This window comes from Rhodamnia argentea, chromosome 10 (genome assembly GCF_020921035.1).
Source record: "Rhodamnia argentea isolate NSW1041297 chromosome 10, ASM2092103v1, whole genome shotgun sequence".
In the NCBI taxonomy this organism is placed as follows: Eukaryota; Viridiplantae; Streptophyta; class Magnoliopsida; order Myrtales; family Myrtaceae; genus Rhodamnia; species Rhodamnia argentea.
The window spans coordinates 11,915,736-11,930,542 of NC_063159.1; the positions used below are offsets into that span (position 1 = coordinate 11,915,736).

Here is a 14,807-nt window from a genome sequence, read left to right on the forward strand (position 1 = left end):
TTACTGTTTGGACATCCAGAGAAGATGTGTGTCTGGTTTTCCGGTGCCCATCCACATTGGAAGTCACCAACGAAATTAGTAGCAGTAGCTATCCTTAAGGGCAAACCCAGAATGTAAAAGCAATTCAACTTTATGGATGAACTGATATTCCTTTCTTAGGTCCCGTCAAGACGTTAGCTTCTGTTCACACAACTCAAACACGAGACGACCGCCTATTTTCTGCAGCACGGGGCCACATATTGCGTACGTGTGACACGCCACGTGGTCTTTTTCATTAAACCACTCACAGTTCGACACGTGGCACATCCGACCCACCAATCAGAATTTTCAAAAAACTGAAGGCCTGCCCACCCTCCGCTCTCTCCCTCCTCCGAGTTCACGACTCCGCTTCTCTCTCTCTCTCTCTCCCCAACTTCACGATCTCTCTCCCTCCACCAGAACTTCGCTCGACCACAACACCAGTCCCTCGACCAAAACCACACCGCCGCTGCCATCGCCCCCCCGGAACCCCTTCTGTGCTGCTAAACAACGGCACCTAGGACCTCTACCATACCAATGCAAGCCGTAGTAATTATTCCGCAACATACAATAACTGAATCAGAAAGACAAACGGGTTTAAACCACGTGCAAGTAATTATTTTTTTGAAAAATTTCCTGGTTATTATTTCGAAATTCATTTGCTTTCAAAAAATTAAAAACAAGAAAACAAAATGAAGACTAGCCCTCAGGATTCTTCATGGATGATATTTTTGGTACCAAATATTTAGCAATGGACAGCTTAATCTCCTGACCATCTAAGTGGAGCTGAGACTGAACGACCGAAGAGGAAGCAGAGAGGTCCACTGGAGATGTCGATCTTTCAGGACGAGGGGACGAGGTGCTTGCCTAGTCGTCAGCATGCTTGTTTACCCAAAATGGCTTTATTGAAAGCAACAAGATCCTTGAAACCAAGTCCTCCTTTTGCCTTTTCTGGTTTTTAAAACTTTCCACCTGTTCTAATTAATTCCGACGTTAAAGATGGAAATAATCATTTCATTCCACACCCGACTTTAAGAAAAAATACCGAAAACAATATCAGGAAGCTAGAATACTCTATAGTAATTGGCAGCATTATGTTCACGATGAATTGTACTAGACCTTACATTGCCAACTCAGTAGGAATACTGAGCAGATATACAAGTAATCCTAGTCATGAGCATTGGAATGCTTCTGCCATTGTTGTAAAGAAGCCCGAGTTCACAGAAGCAGAGCTAATGCCTTCTTGTTTTACACCAATAATTTTTTTTTTATGAATCAGAAAACTTGCAAACTCGGGCAATGGGATATGGAAGAAAACAAGCCCTGGTGCAGGTGCTTTCTGGGCCTCTGGCTTACTCATGTACGCTCTCTGAAACAGAAACATAAAAAACAAACTTGTTAATCACGTAATTGTTGTCATCAACCTAGGATATGACAGAAGAATCTTGGTCTGTTTATTTTCCGACTTCCCAATGAATTCTTGAAAAAAAAAAAGGAGAATAACAAAGTTTTGTGGATTGTGCCCGCAATTCGATGAAACCTTTGCCTATGCCATTGCCTCCTGTTAGGGTTTTTCATCCTCTGCGTCCGACGAGCTCATGTTAGCATTTTCCCCTCTTTGATTGAAGTGAGCTTGGTTGGGAGAATGTTCAGCTTATGGATTTTTGAGCATTCAATTGTCATCTGATTAGTTATTTTACTGGATTGAGATTTTTGTTTGCTAGCGATTTATCTGTTTTTAGTGCCGCATTTGGTCGTGTGAACTAAAACAAGTACTGTTTTTAGTGATGCATATGTTCTTGAATGTGTGTAGTACAAGTACATTGCATCTAATTTCAAGTCAATTTTGTGACCCTAATTAAAAAAGCCCCAGCACTCTCACACTCAACTGGAGAGACTTCCCAATAGCGGCTCTATTAGCTATTTTATTATATTAGGATTAGAATGAGACATGTAGTTCAAAGACATATTTGGAGAGCTTTTCTCATGCCATTAAATATGAATATGGGAAAACTTATCTTTACCCAAATTGAGCTGGCAGAGCCAACACTACTCATGTGCCCAATGATACCTCTAGTTTACATAACTTCTAATACACTCAAAAAGTAAAGAAAACCCGTATAAATTACAAATCATTACTATTTGATACAATTTTCGATCATCGGTGGTAAAATGCATAGATCCCAGGATGCACATGATACCCATGCCCAATCCCATGGACGAAGATGGTCAATAAGTTATTTCAAACCACAGGAAGTACTGATACTTAATGGCTGGCTTTTTATTCTTTGATTTTCTTGCAGGTTCTTAAAGAACAACCATCTTCAGAAGGAGGCTCCAAATAGTCATGTGGTTGAGACAATGCGTTGAAGTGCGAGTGAATAGAGATAGGTATGGTGACTTTGCCTGTATGGGGTGGAAGTCCTAGAATTAATTCTTTGTAGAAATGCAGTTGATTGTGTTCTAAAAATGTTTTTTTTTTGTACTTCATTAGGAGGGAACTAAAAAATTATCTCTGTTTTAAAGTCATCACATCAATTAATTTGAACGCGTAAGGTTATTGGATGATTAAATCAAAGGTAATTCTTCACCCATACTATGTGAAACATATTTTGTTTTCTTAAGTAACGGATGAAATATTATTTCTCTCGTAAAAGTACTACATTAATTACTTTTTGTCCACTTGATCACAACATGAAACTTTCCATCTTGCCCATGCAATGCATGATACGGAAAAAGGTTTTGAGTTTGCATAAGGGATGACTTTTTCAAATGAACTTGAATTATATCATAAGTATGTGGCTTATACAATTGACAAAGGATTTGAGTGAGGATGGGTAATATGGCTAAAAATTGAAAAGGAGAAATAACCCGACGGATTTTTATATGTAATTGTGAGGGGCATTATGTCAACTCATCTGATCAAGAAAAGAAGTATAAGAGGTGTGACGTTAGATGTGGGTCTCTTGCTCATATCAAATTTAAGGTTGATAATGGTTTCTATGAAGTCATAGAGTGTGTTTTCGAGCATAATCATGTATCTGTAAGAAGATCAAAAGCATTTGATTAGATATGAAAGAATGATATATAATACTTGCAAGGGTGTTTTAGTTGACATGATTAAAGCAAGCATTGGAGGGACTGTGATATATAAGTTCTTAGCAAATGAAGCAGAGAAAGCAAAAACTTGGGTTTCATCTTGCATGATTGTCATAATTTTTTGCAATGAATAGATCCGACGATATAAGTGGGGGAGATTATTAAAGTCATTAGAATCATTTTCATTGTATGCAAATGCAAAACCCAGTGTTTTTGTACGTTGTATTGTAAATCAAAATGGTAGATTGACAAATATATTTTGAAGAGATAGCTTGTCCAAATTTGATTACATTTGTTTCGGTAATATGTTATGTTTGATACCACATATCGTACTAACTAATATAACATGATATGTGCTTCTTTTGTTGGGATTAATCATCATTGGAAAAATACTATGTTCGGTTGTGCATTTACGTACGATGAAACCGCAAAATCATTTATTTGGTTATTTGAGGTGTTTTTGAAATCTATGAGAAATAAAACTCTTAAAATCATGTTAATCGATCAAGACCGAGCAATGGCAAAAGCCATTACAATGGTGTTTCATAATTCACAATACCGTTTTTGCACTTGACACGTCAAGAAAAATGCCAATCAAAGCATTCCACATATTTACCACAAGCCAAGTGTTAAGGATAAATGTTTCTTAATGCTTATGTATAGATTTAGATCAAAGGATGAATTGGAATCTACTTGGAGGGAAATCGAAGAGAAGTGGGGCACTAAGAAGAACAATTGGCTACGAAGATTATATAACCTTAGACATAAATGGAGTTCATCTTTTGTTCCCGATACTTTTACATTTAGTACACGATCAAGTCAAAAAAGAGCATCAACAATGTCTTCCTACATATGTTGACAAAGACATTGACCCTAGTAGAATTCGTCCACCACTATGAAGGGCAACTGAAACATATGGGATCTCATATGTTTCAGTTGTCCTTCATAGTGGTGGACGAATTCTACTAGGGTCAATGTCTTTGTTGATATACGTTGGAAGACATTATTGGTGCTTTCACTCCTTTAACTTTGATCATATACCACATGTAAACGTAGCACGACCAACAGCTGAAACATATTTATGCACGAGGTCATATAATCTTCGAAATCAATACCAAACTTCTCTTCCATTTCCCTCCAAATAGATTCAAACTTGTCACCCGATCTACATTATACATAAACACTAAGAAATATTTATCCTTACAACCAGGAATGTGATAAACATGAGGAATGTATTGATTGACATTTTTCCCGATGTGTCAAAGGCATAAACGATGTCGTATAATCGAGAACATCACGCTAATGGTTTTGTGTCATAGTTTGGTCTTGATCAATGAACATGATTTCCGGAGCCTTATTTTCCATAGACTTTAAAAACACCTCAAATAAATGATTCTCCAGTCTCATCCAACAAATATGCACAATAATATTCTCTCAATGGTGATTAACCCCAACAAAAGGTGCACATATCATGTTATATATATTGGCAGGATATGTGATATTAAAACCAACACATCACCAAAATAGTAGTAATCAAATTTGGACAAGCTATCTCTCCAAAATAAATTTGTCAATCTACCATCTTGATCTACTTGTACAACGTAGAAAACATTAGGTTCTGCTTCTGCATGCAATGAAAATGATTCAAAAGAGACAATCTCCCCCACTTATACCATCGGATCTATTCATGTGCAAAAAAAAAAAAAAAAAAAAGAAATTGACAATCACGCAAGATGAAACCCAAGTTTTTGCTTCCTCATGCTTCGTGTCAACTAAAAATACCCTTGTAAGTATTAGATGTCATTCTTTCACATCTAATCGATTGCTTTTGATCTTTCGGTACAAATGTATGATCGTGCTCCGAAACATACTTTATGTCTTAATAGACACCATTATCAACCTCAAATTTGATATGAGCAAGATACCCACATCTAACTTCACATCTCTCATACTTCTTTTCTTGATCGGATGAGCCGACGGAATGCCTCTCACAATTATATACAAAAGTCCATCGGGTTATTTCTCCTATACTAATTTTAACCATATTACCCTTCCTCACACACCAATACCTTGTCGATTGCATATGCCACATATTTACGATATTCTTCAAGTTCATTTAAAAAACCCAGCCCCTATTGCAAACGCAAAACCTTTTTCCATATCGCGCATTACATGTGCAAGATTGGAAGTTTCATGTTGCAACCAAATAGACAAAAAGTAATTAATGCAATGCTTTTACAAGAAAAATAATATCTCATCCGTTTTTAAGAAAGCAAAATATGTTTCAAATAGTGTGAGTGGCGAATTACTTCTGACTCGGCCATCCGATAAATTTACACGTGCAAATTAACTAATGTGATGACTTAAAAAAACAGATAATTCTTTAATTCCCTCCTAACAAAATACAAAACAAACATTTTTAGAATACGATCGCTTGCAATTCTACAAAGAATTAATTCTAGCACCATCTCCTCATACAAGCAAAATTATCATACATGCCTTTATTCACTTGCATTCCATTCAACCACATGACTATTTGTAGCATCTTCCGAAGATAGTCATCAGTCAAGAACTTGCAAGAAAATCAAGGAATAAAATGCCAGCAATTAAATATAAGTATCTTTCTGTGCTTTGGAATAACTCATTGAGCATCTTTATCTATGTGATTGGCTGTGGGTATCACGTGCATTCTGGGTCCATGCATTTTACCAACAATGATGGAAAATTGTATGGAACAATTTTGATTTGTTGTTTACACGAGTTGTGTATCATTAGGAATATGAGTGGAATTGCCTTTACCAGCTCAATTTCTGATAAGTATTCCCATATTCATTTTTAATGGGACGAGAACAGCTCTCCAAATACGTTCATCTCATTCTAATCCTAATCTAATAAAATAGCTGAGACATTAGGATCACAAAATTGACTTGAAATTAGACACAGCCTACTTGTATTGCAAGAACATAATACATATGCAGCACTAAAAAAAATACATGATTTAGTTCACAAGACCAAATGCAGCACTAAAAACAAATAATCCACCAGCAAACACAAATCTCAATCAAAAAAAGATAACTAACCAAATGCCAAGTAAACACGCACAGATCCATAAGATGAACATTATCAACAGGCTCACCTCAGTCAAAGAGGGAAAAAAACCTGACCTAAGCTTGTGGGACGCAAAGGATGAAAAAGCCTGACAAAGGCAACGATTTTCACCGAATCGAGGCACAACCCACAAAACTCCGTTATTCTCCTTTGTATCAAGAATTCATTGGAGAAGTCGGAAAAGCCATGAAGGTGACAGCAAAGGGCAGGAGGAGACGGAGGTGTGGTTTTGGTCGAGGGGAGAGTTGGGGTGGACCGAAGAGTTTTGGTCGAGGGAGGGAGAGAGAGGGAACTTGGACAGAGATATCCGACCTAAAAAAATAGCAGGGCAAGTCGTGAACTTGGAGAGAGACGAGGTGGCAGCAGAGGGCCGCTCCGGGACGGCAAAGGCGGCGGCGTGGTTTTGGTCGAGGGACTGGTGTTGTGGTCGAGCGAAGATCTGATCTGGGGAGAGAGATCGTGAAGTTGGGGAGAGAGAGAAGCAGAGTCGTGAACTTGGGGGAGAGAGATAAGGAGAGTGGGGCTCCATTTTTTTTTTAAAGTGGTGTCAATGTGCCCCGTGTGGATCCGTGAGTGAATTGATGCAAATCCCACGTGGCATATCTCACGTATGCAATATTTTCTCCAACGTAGACAAGGAGCCCATTGTCTTAATTCGGTTCAGGTGCAATGGTTTGTCCGACGAACCCCGGATCCGATGACCCAGATGCATTAGCGGCGCATGCCACAACGTGTCCATCGTTAGATCGACATCGCCTTTTAATGCTTGCAGCTGATCATATGGCATCTTGCCGGGTGACTGAGGGGACTCTTCCTTGGTGTTACCCTCTCTTTCGCCCCATAATTCCTATGCATTTCTCAGCATTTCGGATTGCTAATCGCCCGATCGCAACTCTACCCCTCAAGGCATTGTGGAGTCGGTGCTTCGTCGATGAAGACAAAAGGCGCTTCCAGTATCGATTCCTACCGAACCAGCTCGGGCACACGAAGGACCTGTCGCTCGTACTTTGTCGATGTAGATTAACTGAGAAAGAAGTTGCAGCATCTGATTAAAAGTTGCCGTTCAAAAGCAAATTCATCGACTTTGGGTTGCTGGCATCAAAATGGGTAGATCATCATATAGTGTCGTGGCCCATGACAACTAATCATATCTTGTAACTAGAAGTGCTTCTCTTTACAATTGTTCCTTTCTTACAACACTCTGTAACTCATTTGGCTGTAATAACAACTATGCACCTACTGCAGTGTTTGCTTGTAATAATAGTTTTCTTGTCAAAATAGCCGTTTCCGTTATGCATGTATCTCTTTTCTTCTTCTCAATTTCCCGATGTTGCAAGCATAATACTAGTCACAAGTACGGTTGATCAAAACCAAAGGCTCCACTTATTTCTCGAGAAATTACTAATTTGAAAAGTATTTTTTTAAATATGATCACCTGTGTCACTTAAAATAATCAGTTTATGTAAATATTTTCATTATTGACAACAAGATTATTTTCTTTAAAAAAATACTCTTTAAGTTACTTATTTTTTGCAAAATAAATTGATATTTAAAAAGAGTAATAATATGTATTAAACTTCTTGTTGATATTGTTAAGCACTTCAAAATTCGAGGTCTAAATATTGACTAGCAGATGCGCATGCAACTCGCCGGAATCAAGTTTTTGCAAGTGGAGGAGAATGAAGAGGACCGATGTTCCCCCCCTCTTATCTATGGGTTCTTTAGATTTATTTAAATGTATTAGATGAGGCTGTTTTCTTTTAATTGCTTTTTTTTGATCGATTTTAATTACTTACTTGGTCGAGTTTTTTTTTTTAATAGTGACTTTATAATATAGTTGCATAGTGTTTACCTTTTCGGAGTTACTTGATTAGGATCTTTCTTTTGATCTAGTGAATTATGATCTCTCTAGTAGCACTTTGTTATGTTCTCGTCCATGAGACAGCTTATCCTACATCTTCTAATTTGCACTAAATGTGGTTTTTCTATATCGGTTCTTGGTATTTTGTTACCTTTAGATTCCATTTGTTTCGCGAAATATAAATATTTTGAAAAATATTTTTTCCAAAAGCGATCGTTTATATCGCTTACAAAAATAAATTAAGGATAAATATTTTCTTCGTCCATGAAGATGTTTAAACATAAATTATTTTTTATAATAAAAAAATCATCGATTAATTATTTTAAGCGATACAACACGATCGGTTCAAGACAAAATTTTCCTAATCATTCATATTCGATGAAATAAAAGGAGCTTTGGATTCCATTTCACCATCATTTGTTCGAGTTCTTGGGGTTGTGATTAGTGCGTGACTTGATTTAGTTCATCATATCTTTTTTTTTTTTTATAACCGAGGTGTCCGCGCGGCCGGCGAGCTATGGCTCAAACCGGCGGTGAAGCACGACTATTCCTCGGGGGGGGGCTAGTGCAACATCCCACCACCACGACCCCCAGTTTAAATCACCGATGCCTACGAATTTCGAACCCAGGACCTCTCGTGAAAGGAACCGGGCTCAAACCATCGCGGCCACCGATGGGTGGGTAGTTCATCATACCTTTAATACAAAGAAAAAACTCCGGATCGATAAATGTGATGAATTTACCCAAACTAATTTTTTTTTAGCGCAAAAAGACCTCCAAACTAGTATATTTATGATAAATTCATTACAAATTAATTTTTTAAAAACAAAAAATCTTAAACTAGTACACTTATAACAAATTTACCATCGGTTAATTTCTATCAAGCTAGATCAATATTACGAAAGACTCCAAACCGATACATACGTGATAATCTAAGGGTAAAAATTCCAAACATGTACACTCGTTAACCGTCACGTGTTATCCAACTCAGCAATTTGATGGTAAAATTTTAAAAAAAATGGAGGGTAAATTTGTCATACGTGTACCAATTTGAGGTTTTTTGTGGTAAAAAATAATAATTTTGAGTAAATTTATCACACGTGTACCAATTTGAGATTTTTTGTGATATTGACCCTTTTTTTGTTTGTCCATCGTACCTCATTGCCTCATTCTTTGGGCTTAGACCAATCTAAAATCCAATGGATTTAGTTGATTCTTGGGAGAAGTACACTTAGAGGTGCCAAAAATTATATACGACTCTCATTTTAGTGTCAAAAGTTCGAAATTGATCATTTAAGTGGCAAATCGGAGAATTCCGCCCAAATTGATTACGTAGCCTTTATAATTAAAAATTTTATCTAACGTGGAATTTTTTTGAAAAAAACTCTGGCCAAGTAGACTTCCATGTGAACTTCTAAGCTAAAACAAACTGAAAATAATGAAATAAAAATAAGCTAAAAACTTTATCAAAAAAGAAGGGGGAGGGGGGGGTGTTGTTCGGATAACGAGGGTTGTAGCGAGGCCAGCCACGGTAAGGCTTGACCTTGTAGATCCGGGCAAGGTTGAGCCTTGTCTGCGATCATCGGAAGTCACCAACCACTAGCCACGGCTCAAGAACCCCTGCTGTCATCCCCCCACCCTTGCCTGTCGGCGAGGGTGGGGTGGCGGCAGCAAGAGTAGCCCTCATTACTATGCTTGCCTTTACTCTTTTTTTTTTTTTTAGCTTATATTGTATATTTAATTTATTATTTTCTAAATTTTTAGTTAATTTTTAAGTTTAAGTCGACGTGGATTTTCGATGAGCCACATCAGCTCAATTATTTATAAAAAAAGGCGATTTAGGATTTTCGATAGGCATATCGAAGTTGGCTCTTAGGTGATCGAAAAATTTGGCACTTGAGTGATAATTTTGAAACTTTTGACACTAAAATGAGCGCTCACTCTTATAGTGTATTTCTCCCATTAATTGTTTATAGCATATCTATTGGTACTTGATTTTTTCCTGCTCTCAAGAATGCTTTGAAATCGAGACGTTGGATCCGAATTTAATTCCCCTCCCATGAAAAAAGGTTAAGGCCCATTCTATATTGCGAAAAGACAAAAAGGAGAAAGAAAGAAAGAGAGAGAGATCTAAGCTATGAGCAAAGTGAGATATGATTATCTGCCTACATGAAGGAGTATATATTTCCTTTTGAATATCTCTAGGCTTCTTCATACCAAAATCGACGGCCGATCACCGAATCCTAAATGAATTGTCATTTTGATTAAAAACAAAAAACAATGGCTCTAGGCCGAGAAACATGGACTTACTTAGAGGGGGCCAAGGCCTCCTAACTTCCTCAAATTATTATGCCTAGGCCCCAACCATCTGAAAAATATTCCCATGTTTATCAATAAATCTTGGCCCCACCAAAGTTATCCCATTTCTTTACATTCCAAAGTTTAAGGAAGCTTTGGACCAAGAAAGAATGTTTTTTAAAGGAACCATCACTGTGATTTTTTAAGAAAAAAATTCAAAATTAAGAGCTACAGTTTATAAAAATCGAGCTTTTCCATTGTGAAATGTACTGAATCATGAGAAGTTATTTTCAAATTTGAGAAATGATGCTTTGGCATAGATGGAATGATTGGACTCTCTATCTCTATTTTAATGATATGGACAATCCATTGAAAGCTTACCCGCTATTGACATAATACGAGGAATTCTTATTCCAATGTACTAATGATTCTGAAAAATCAAGAGCCAATGACGCATATCATCTTTCTAAAATGAGGAAATTTTTTTTTTTTTTACCATATTGACAAGAGTGGACTTTTATTTTCTCAAGAGAAAAGGATACAAATGATTTATGATAATGTGTAATATTGTCCATAAATTTTTAATTAGTTTAATATCGTCCCCGAATTATTCGTCTAATGTGGTCCTTAAATTTTGACCCAATGTTTAATGTGGTAGTTTCATGTAGTCTAGGGACTGCATTGAATATTTACCAATACTTCGGGAAGAATCAACATCAACCTCGACATCAACATCAATATCAACATCATCTTTATCCCAAATTAGTTGGGACCGGCGGTCGATAAACCAAAAAATAAATAAAATAAAAGCAAGACCGATTGATGGAAAAGAAATAATTATATAAAAATACAATATATATAGGAAAAAAGACTAAAAATGTCAGTTTGGAATATAAGAATTCTGCTTCTCCACAATACTAATAGCTTTCTCTCACTCCGTCCTAAGACAAACCGTATGTCAATCTATTTCTCACTTTATATTAAACAAAAAAAATTTAGGAATAACATTGCACATTAGACTAAAATTCAGGGATCATTTATGCTATTGTCCCATTTCTTACTCGCTATTGACCCATTTGTATTTAAGCAGCTAACGAAAACCAAATTTTCTTTAAGCATCCGACTATAACTTTTTCACCATGATATGGTTTTGCTTACCATAATCTAGTTGGGTGACAAGAGTTGCAACTGTTCATCCATGCCTTCGGTTCCACACCGTTGGCGTTCCCTGCTCTTCTGGCCTTATGCCGATGTCTGTGACCGTGACTCTGCTTTTTAGCTTAACTTAATGATCCATTGGCACCCACCAGAAGCACCCAAATTCCCCAACGTCATTGTCTAAGCCCCAATTTATATAAATTCAACACATTTGACCTCCTAATATTCTCCACGCAAACTCAGGCACCAAAACACGATTAGTCCAGTTCATCTTATTCGATTTTTCCTTTCTTTTTCTTTTTATCGGAAATTGAGTGTAATATGAATTCTAGAATCGTGTGACAGAAGCTTCCTTAAAGAATTACGTTGCAATGACGACGACGACGACGTTGGAACAAAATATAACCAAAGGAGATTTTTCAAAACACGAAATTGTAAGTATAGTATCTCAGTAATTGAAGATAAGAAAGAACGTATTTACACGCAGAGTACGAAATTATGTATTTGCTCTCTCTTTCTGTATACAGTCAAAACCACGCTACCTCCCAGTTTTCCCTCTCCCCAAGGCAAAGGCGATGCAACCGGCGCAATTCGACGTGCCACGTCATCCCAACGAAACCCACCCGACCCATCCCCAACGACTTTGGGCCCCACCCGGTCAGCCAGCCACTCACGGTTAGGGATGCACACGAATTTTCTTCGGGCGGCCCACCTCCCGCCAACCAAAGTCTCCACCCCGACTTCACCAATCCAGTCACGCCACGTCGCCGCACGGGTCCGACCTCCTACCGGACGTGAACCTCTTCATCCCGACCAAACCTGACGGCTCCCCGCCCTCCGTCACGCTCTTCCTCGCCGGCGAATCCGAAGGTGGCGCGTCCCCGTCCCTCGCCGCCAGATGCTTCCTCGCGTCCCGGGAGCTACGCGACTCCGTCTGAGCCACGTCAGCCAGAACAGACCGCCGTTTCCTGCAACCGGGTTCAAACATTGCCCGGAGGCTCGCGAATAGCCGGGTTCTACTCCTTCCAGCCGGCTCGCCGCACCTCCTCCGCCGGTTCGCTTCCTTCTTCGATTTCACCCTCCCCATGCACGAGACCTTCGGCGAGGACGGCTCGACCGCCAACGGATCGGACTTGCCCACCGATCCCGACCGCTTCGGGAAGAACCCCGCGTTGCCTCCCGCTTTGCAGGGACGCCGGCTCTTCGCGTCGACGAAGCGCGAGTTCTGAGGCTTCGGGAGGCTGAGGAACGATGCTTTGGACTTGAAGTTCGTTGATGATCGTCGCGAGTTGGAGTTCGTCGGGGAGTTGAGGATCGGATTTGAGGCGACGGCGGGGGAATTGGAGTTGGCCTTGGCGGAGTCCCTGCGCTCGTAGAAGGCGTTGCGGTCGAACCAGTCGAACTCGGCGTCCTTGGAGAGCAAGAAGGAATCGGGAGGAGCCTCTTCCCGACGAGAGCCGCCGTCCTCTGGAGCATCGCCGCGGCCGCCGCCACCGCCGCCGGGGACAGTCTCGCAGGAGATTTTGCCGTCGCAGGCGGAGCCAAGAGCTTCCAGATCCACCTGCGGCATCGCCTAGAAGGAGGGGGAGGCCAGAGAGAGAGAGAGAGAGAGAAGTGGGGAAGGGCTGAAGAAAAAGTGACGGCTGAGTGTTGGGAACGAAGAACGTGGGGAAGTGTCCGAGCTTATATGTGCCTGTGGGGGGGGGGGGGGGACGAAGATTTTTCCTTTTTCTTGGAGGGAGAAATTCGAGTGAGTTGACTCGTGCTTCGCGGGTTAATTTGGGTATCCGGGTCACGACTCGACTCGGTCTTTTTATTGCAGAGTCTCGCCTCGCCTCGTCTCGTCTCGTCTCCTCCGCTTTTTATTATTTGTTACTTTTTTGAAGTTAGGACCTAAAGGCAATCAATCGGTCTCAAAGCATCGTGGTCGTCACTTCACGACTCCTTACGTACGAGAATCACAGAATAAGGTTCGGGCCTTCTTCCTCGTTTTTCCTTTACGCCTTAGAACGCATTTACGGCGGTCCTATATGTCGGGATTAAATCCCCAACTGTCTATGGTAGGGACCCCCAAAGTTGCTGGAGCACTACCTGCATTGGATTTTATCTCAATAATGCTCGAGTTCATGTGTTAATCCATCCGTAATCCTGTTCGGCTCGGACCTTGAACCGTCCCCGGTGCACAATTTGGGCATTACCAAGCTTTCGGAACATCAATCATTTCTCGTTTTTTACGCAACGTCGTAACAAATGTGTTTAGGCATGACTGTAGTGGCGGGATCGTGCCGCGTTCATCGTTTTGTAACTCAAGTAAGAGGTTGATGTATAATCTCAGTTTTTAGTAATGAAGTTTTTGTTTCTACCAAATAAAAAAAGAAAGAGTTGGCTGTTGCGCTGTGGGAACAACTAAGGAACTTCACTAGCGTATGTGTTTAGTGCGAAGTTGGTAGTTTGCTCTTACCTTTTTATCCTTTCCCTTTGGTGGCACCTTTTTTTTTTCTTTCTTATTTAAAGTTAATTTGTATTACAATATTTAACGTAATTTGTAAACAAGGGCTTAGTGGGAATAAAGGGAAAATGAGTGGTTGCCCAAGGCAAAAAAAAAAAAGTGCCTTGCCATGGCTGGATGAGGCCGACATAGCCAACAATAGCAAGGCTCGCCCTTGCCGGATACAAGCGGCAGCAAGCTTCGCCCGAGGCTTGTGTTTCGTTGAAGGAAGAAGATGGGAAAAAAAATAAAAGTGAAAGAAAAGAAAAAAATAAAAAAGAAAGGAAACAATAATTAAAAATTTTGAAATTATTAAGAAATTAATAAAAAAAACTATTCGCGTCAATATCGATGACGTCACGTCAACTGGTCAAATGGACTAAATCGATACAAATGTAAAAAATTTAAAATTTGATTAATAAAAAAAATTAAAATATTTTGATAATTTTTTTCGGAAGCAGACAAATGGGTAAATGGACGACTCGAGTCTTTCTTTGTTTCGCCCATCATAATCATAGCAATGCTACGTAACCTGTCTTTGTCGGTCCCATCGCTGTTCGAGATTTAGACACTGACCTAGGGTCCACGGTCCTATGGGGGGGGTTTTAAAAGTCGCGAGATTGGTAATGGTAGCTGACCGGAGAATTTCGTAGCTTCCATCGTTTTCTACAATTATTAACCAGAGGAATTTTCACTTCAATCCTCCGGGGCATTGTTAGTAAACGGACACTCGTTAATCACGATGTGCTATTGAAGACTAAGTCACGAAAACCCCCT

At 39.5% G+C, this 14,807-nt stretch overlaps 1 protein-coding gene across 1 annotated transcript; it reads right to left on the minus strand.

The window, feature by feature from the left end:
- Positions 1-11,978: 11,978 nt before the first annotated feature.
- On the minus strand, positions 11,979-13,243 carry LOC115753858. The gene has a single exon (XM_030692688.2). It carries the CDS (start codon positions 13,110-13,112, stop codon positions 12,297-12,299), a length of 816 nt encoding a protein of 271 aa, XP_030548548.2. The 5' UTR covers positions 13,113-13,243; the 3' UTR covers positions 11,979-12,296.
- Positions 13,244-14,807: the final 1,564 nt, after the last annotated feature.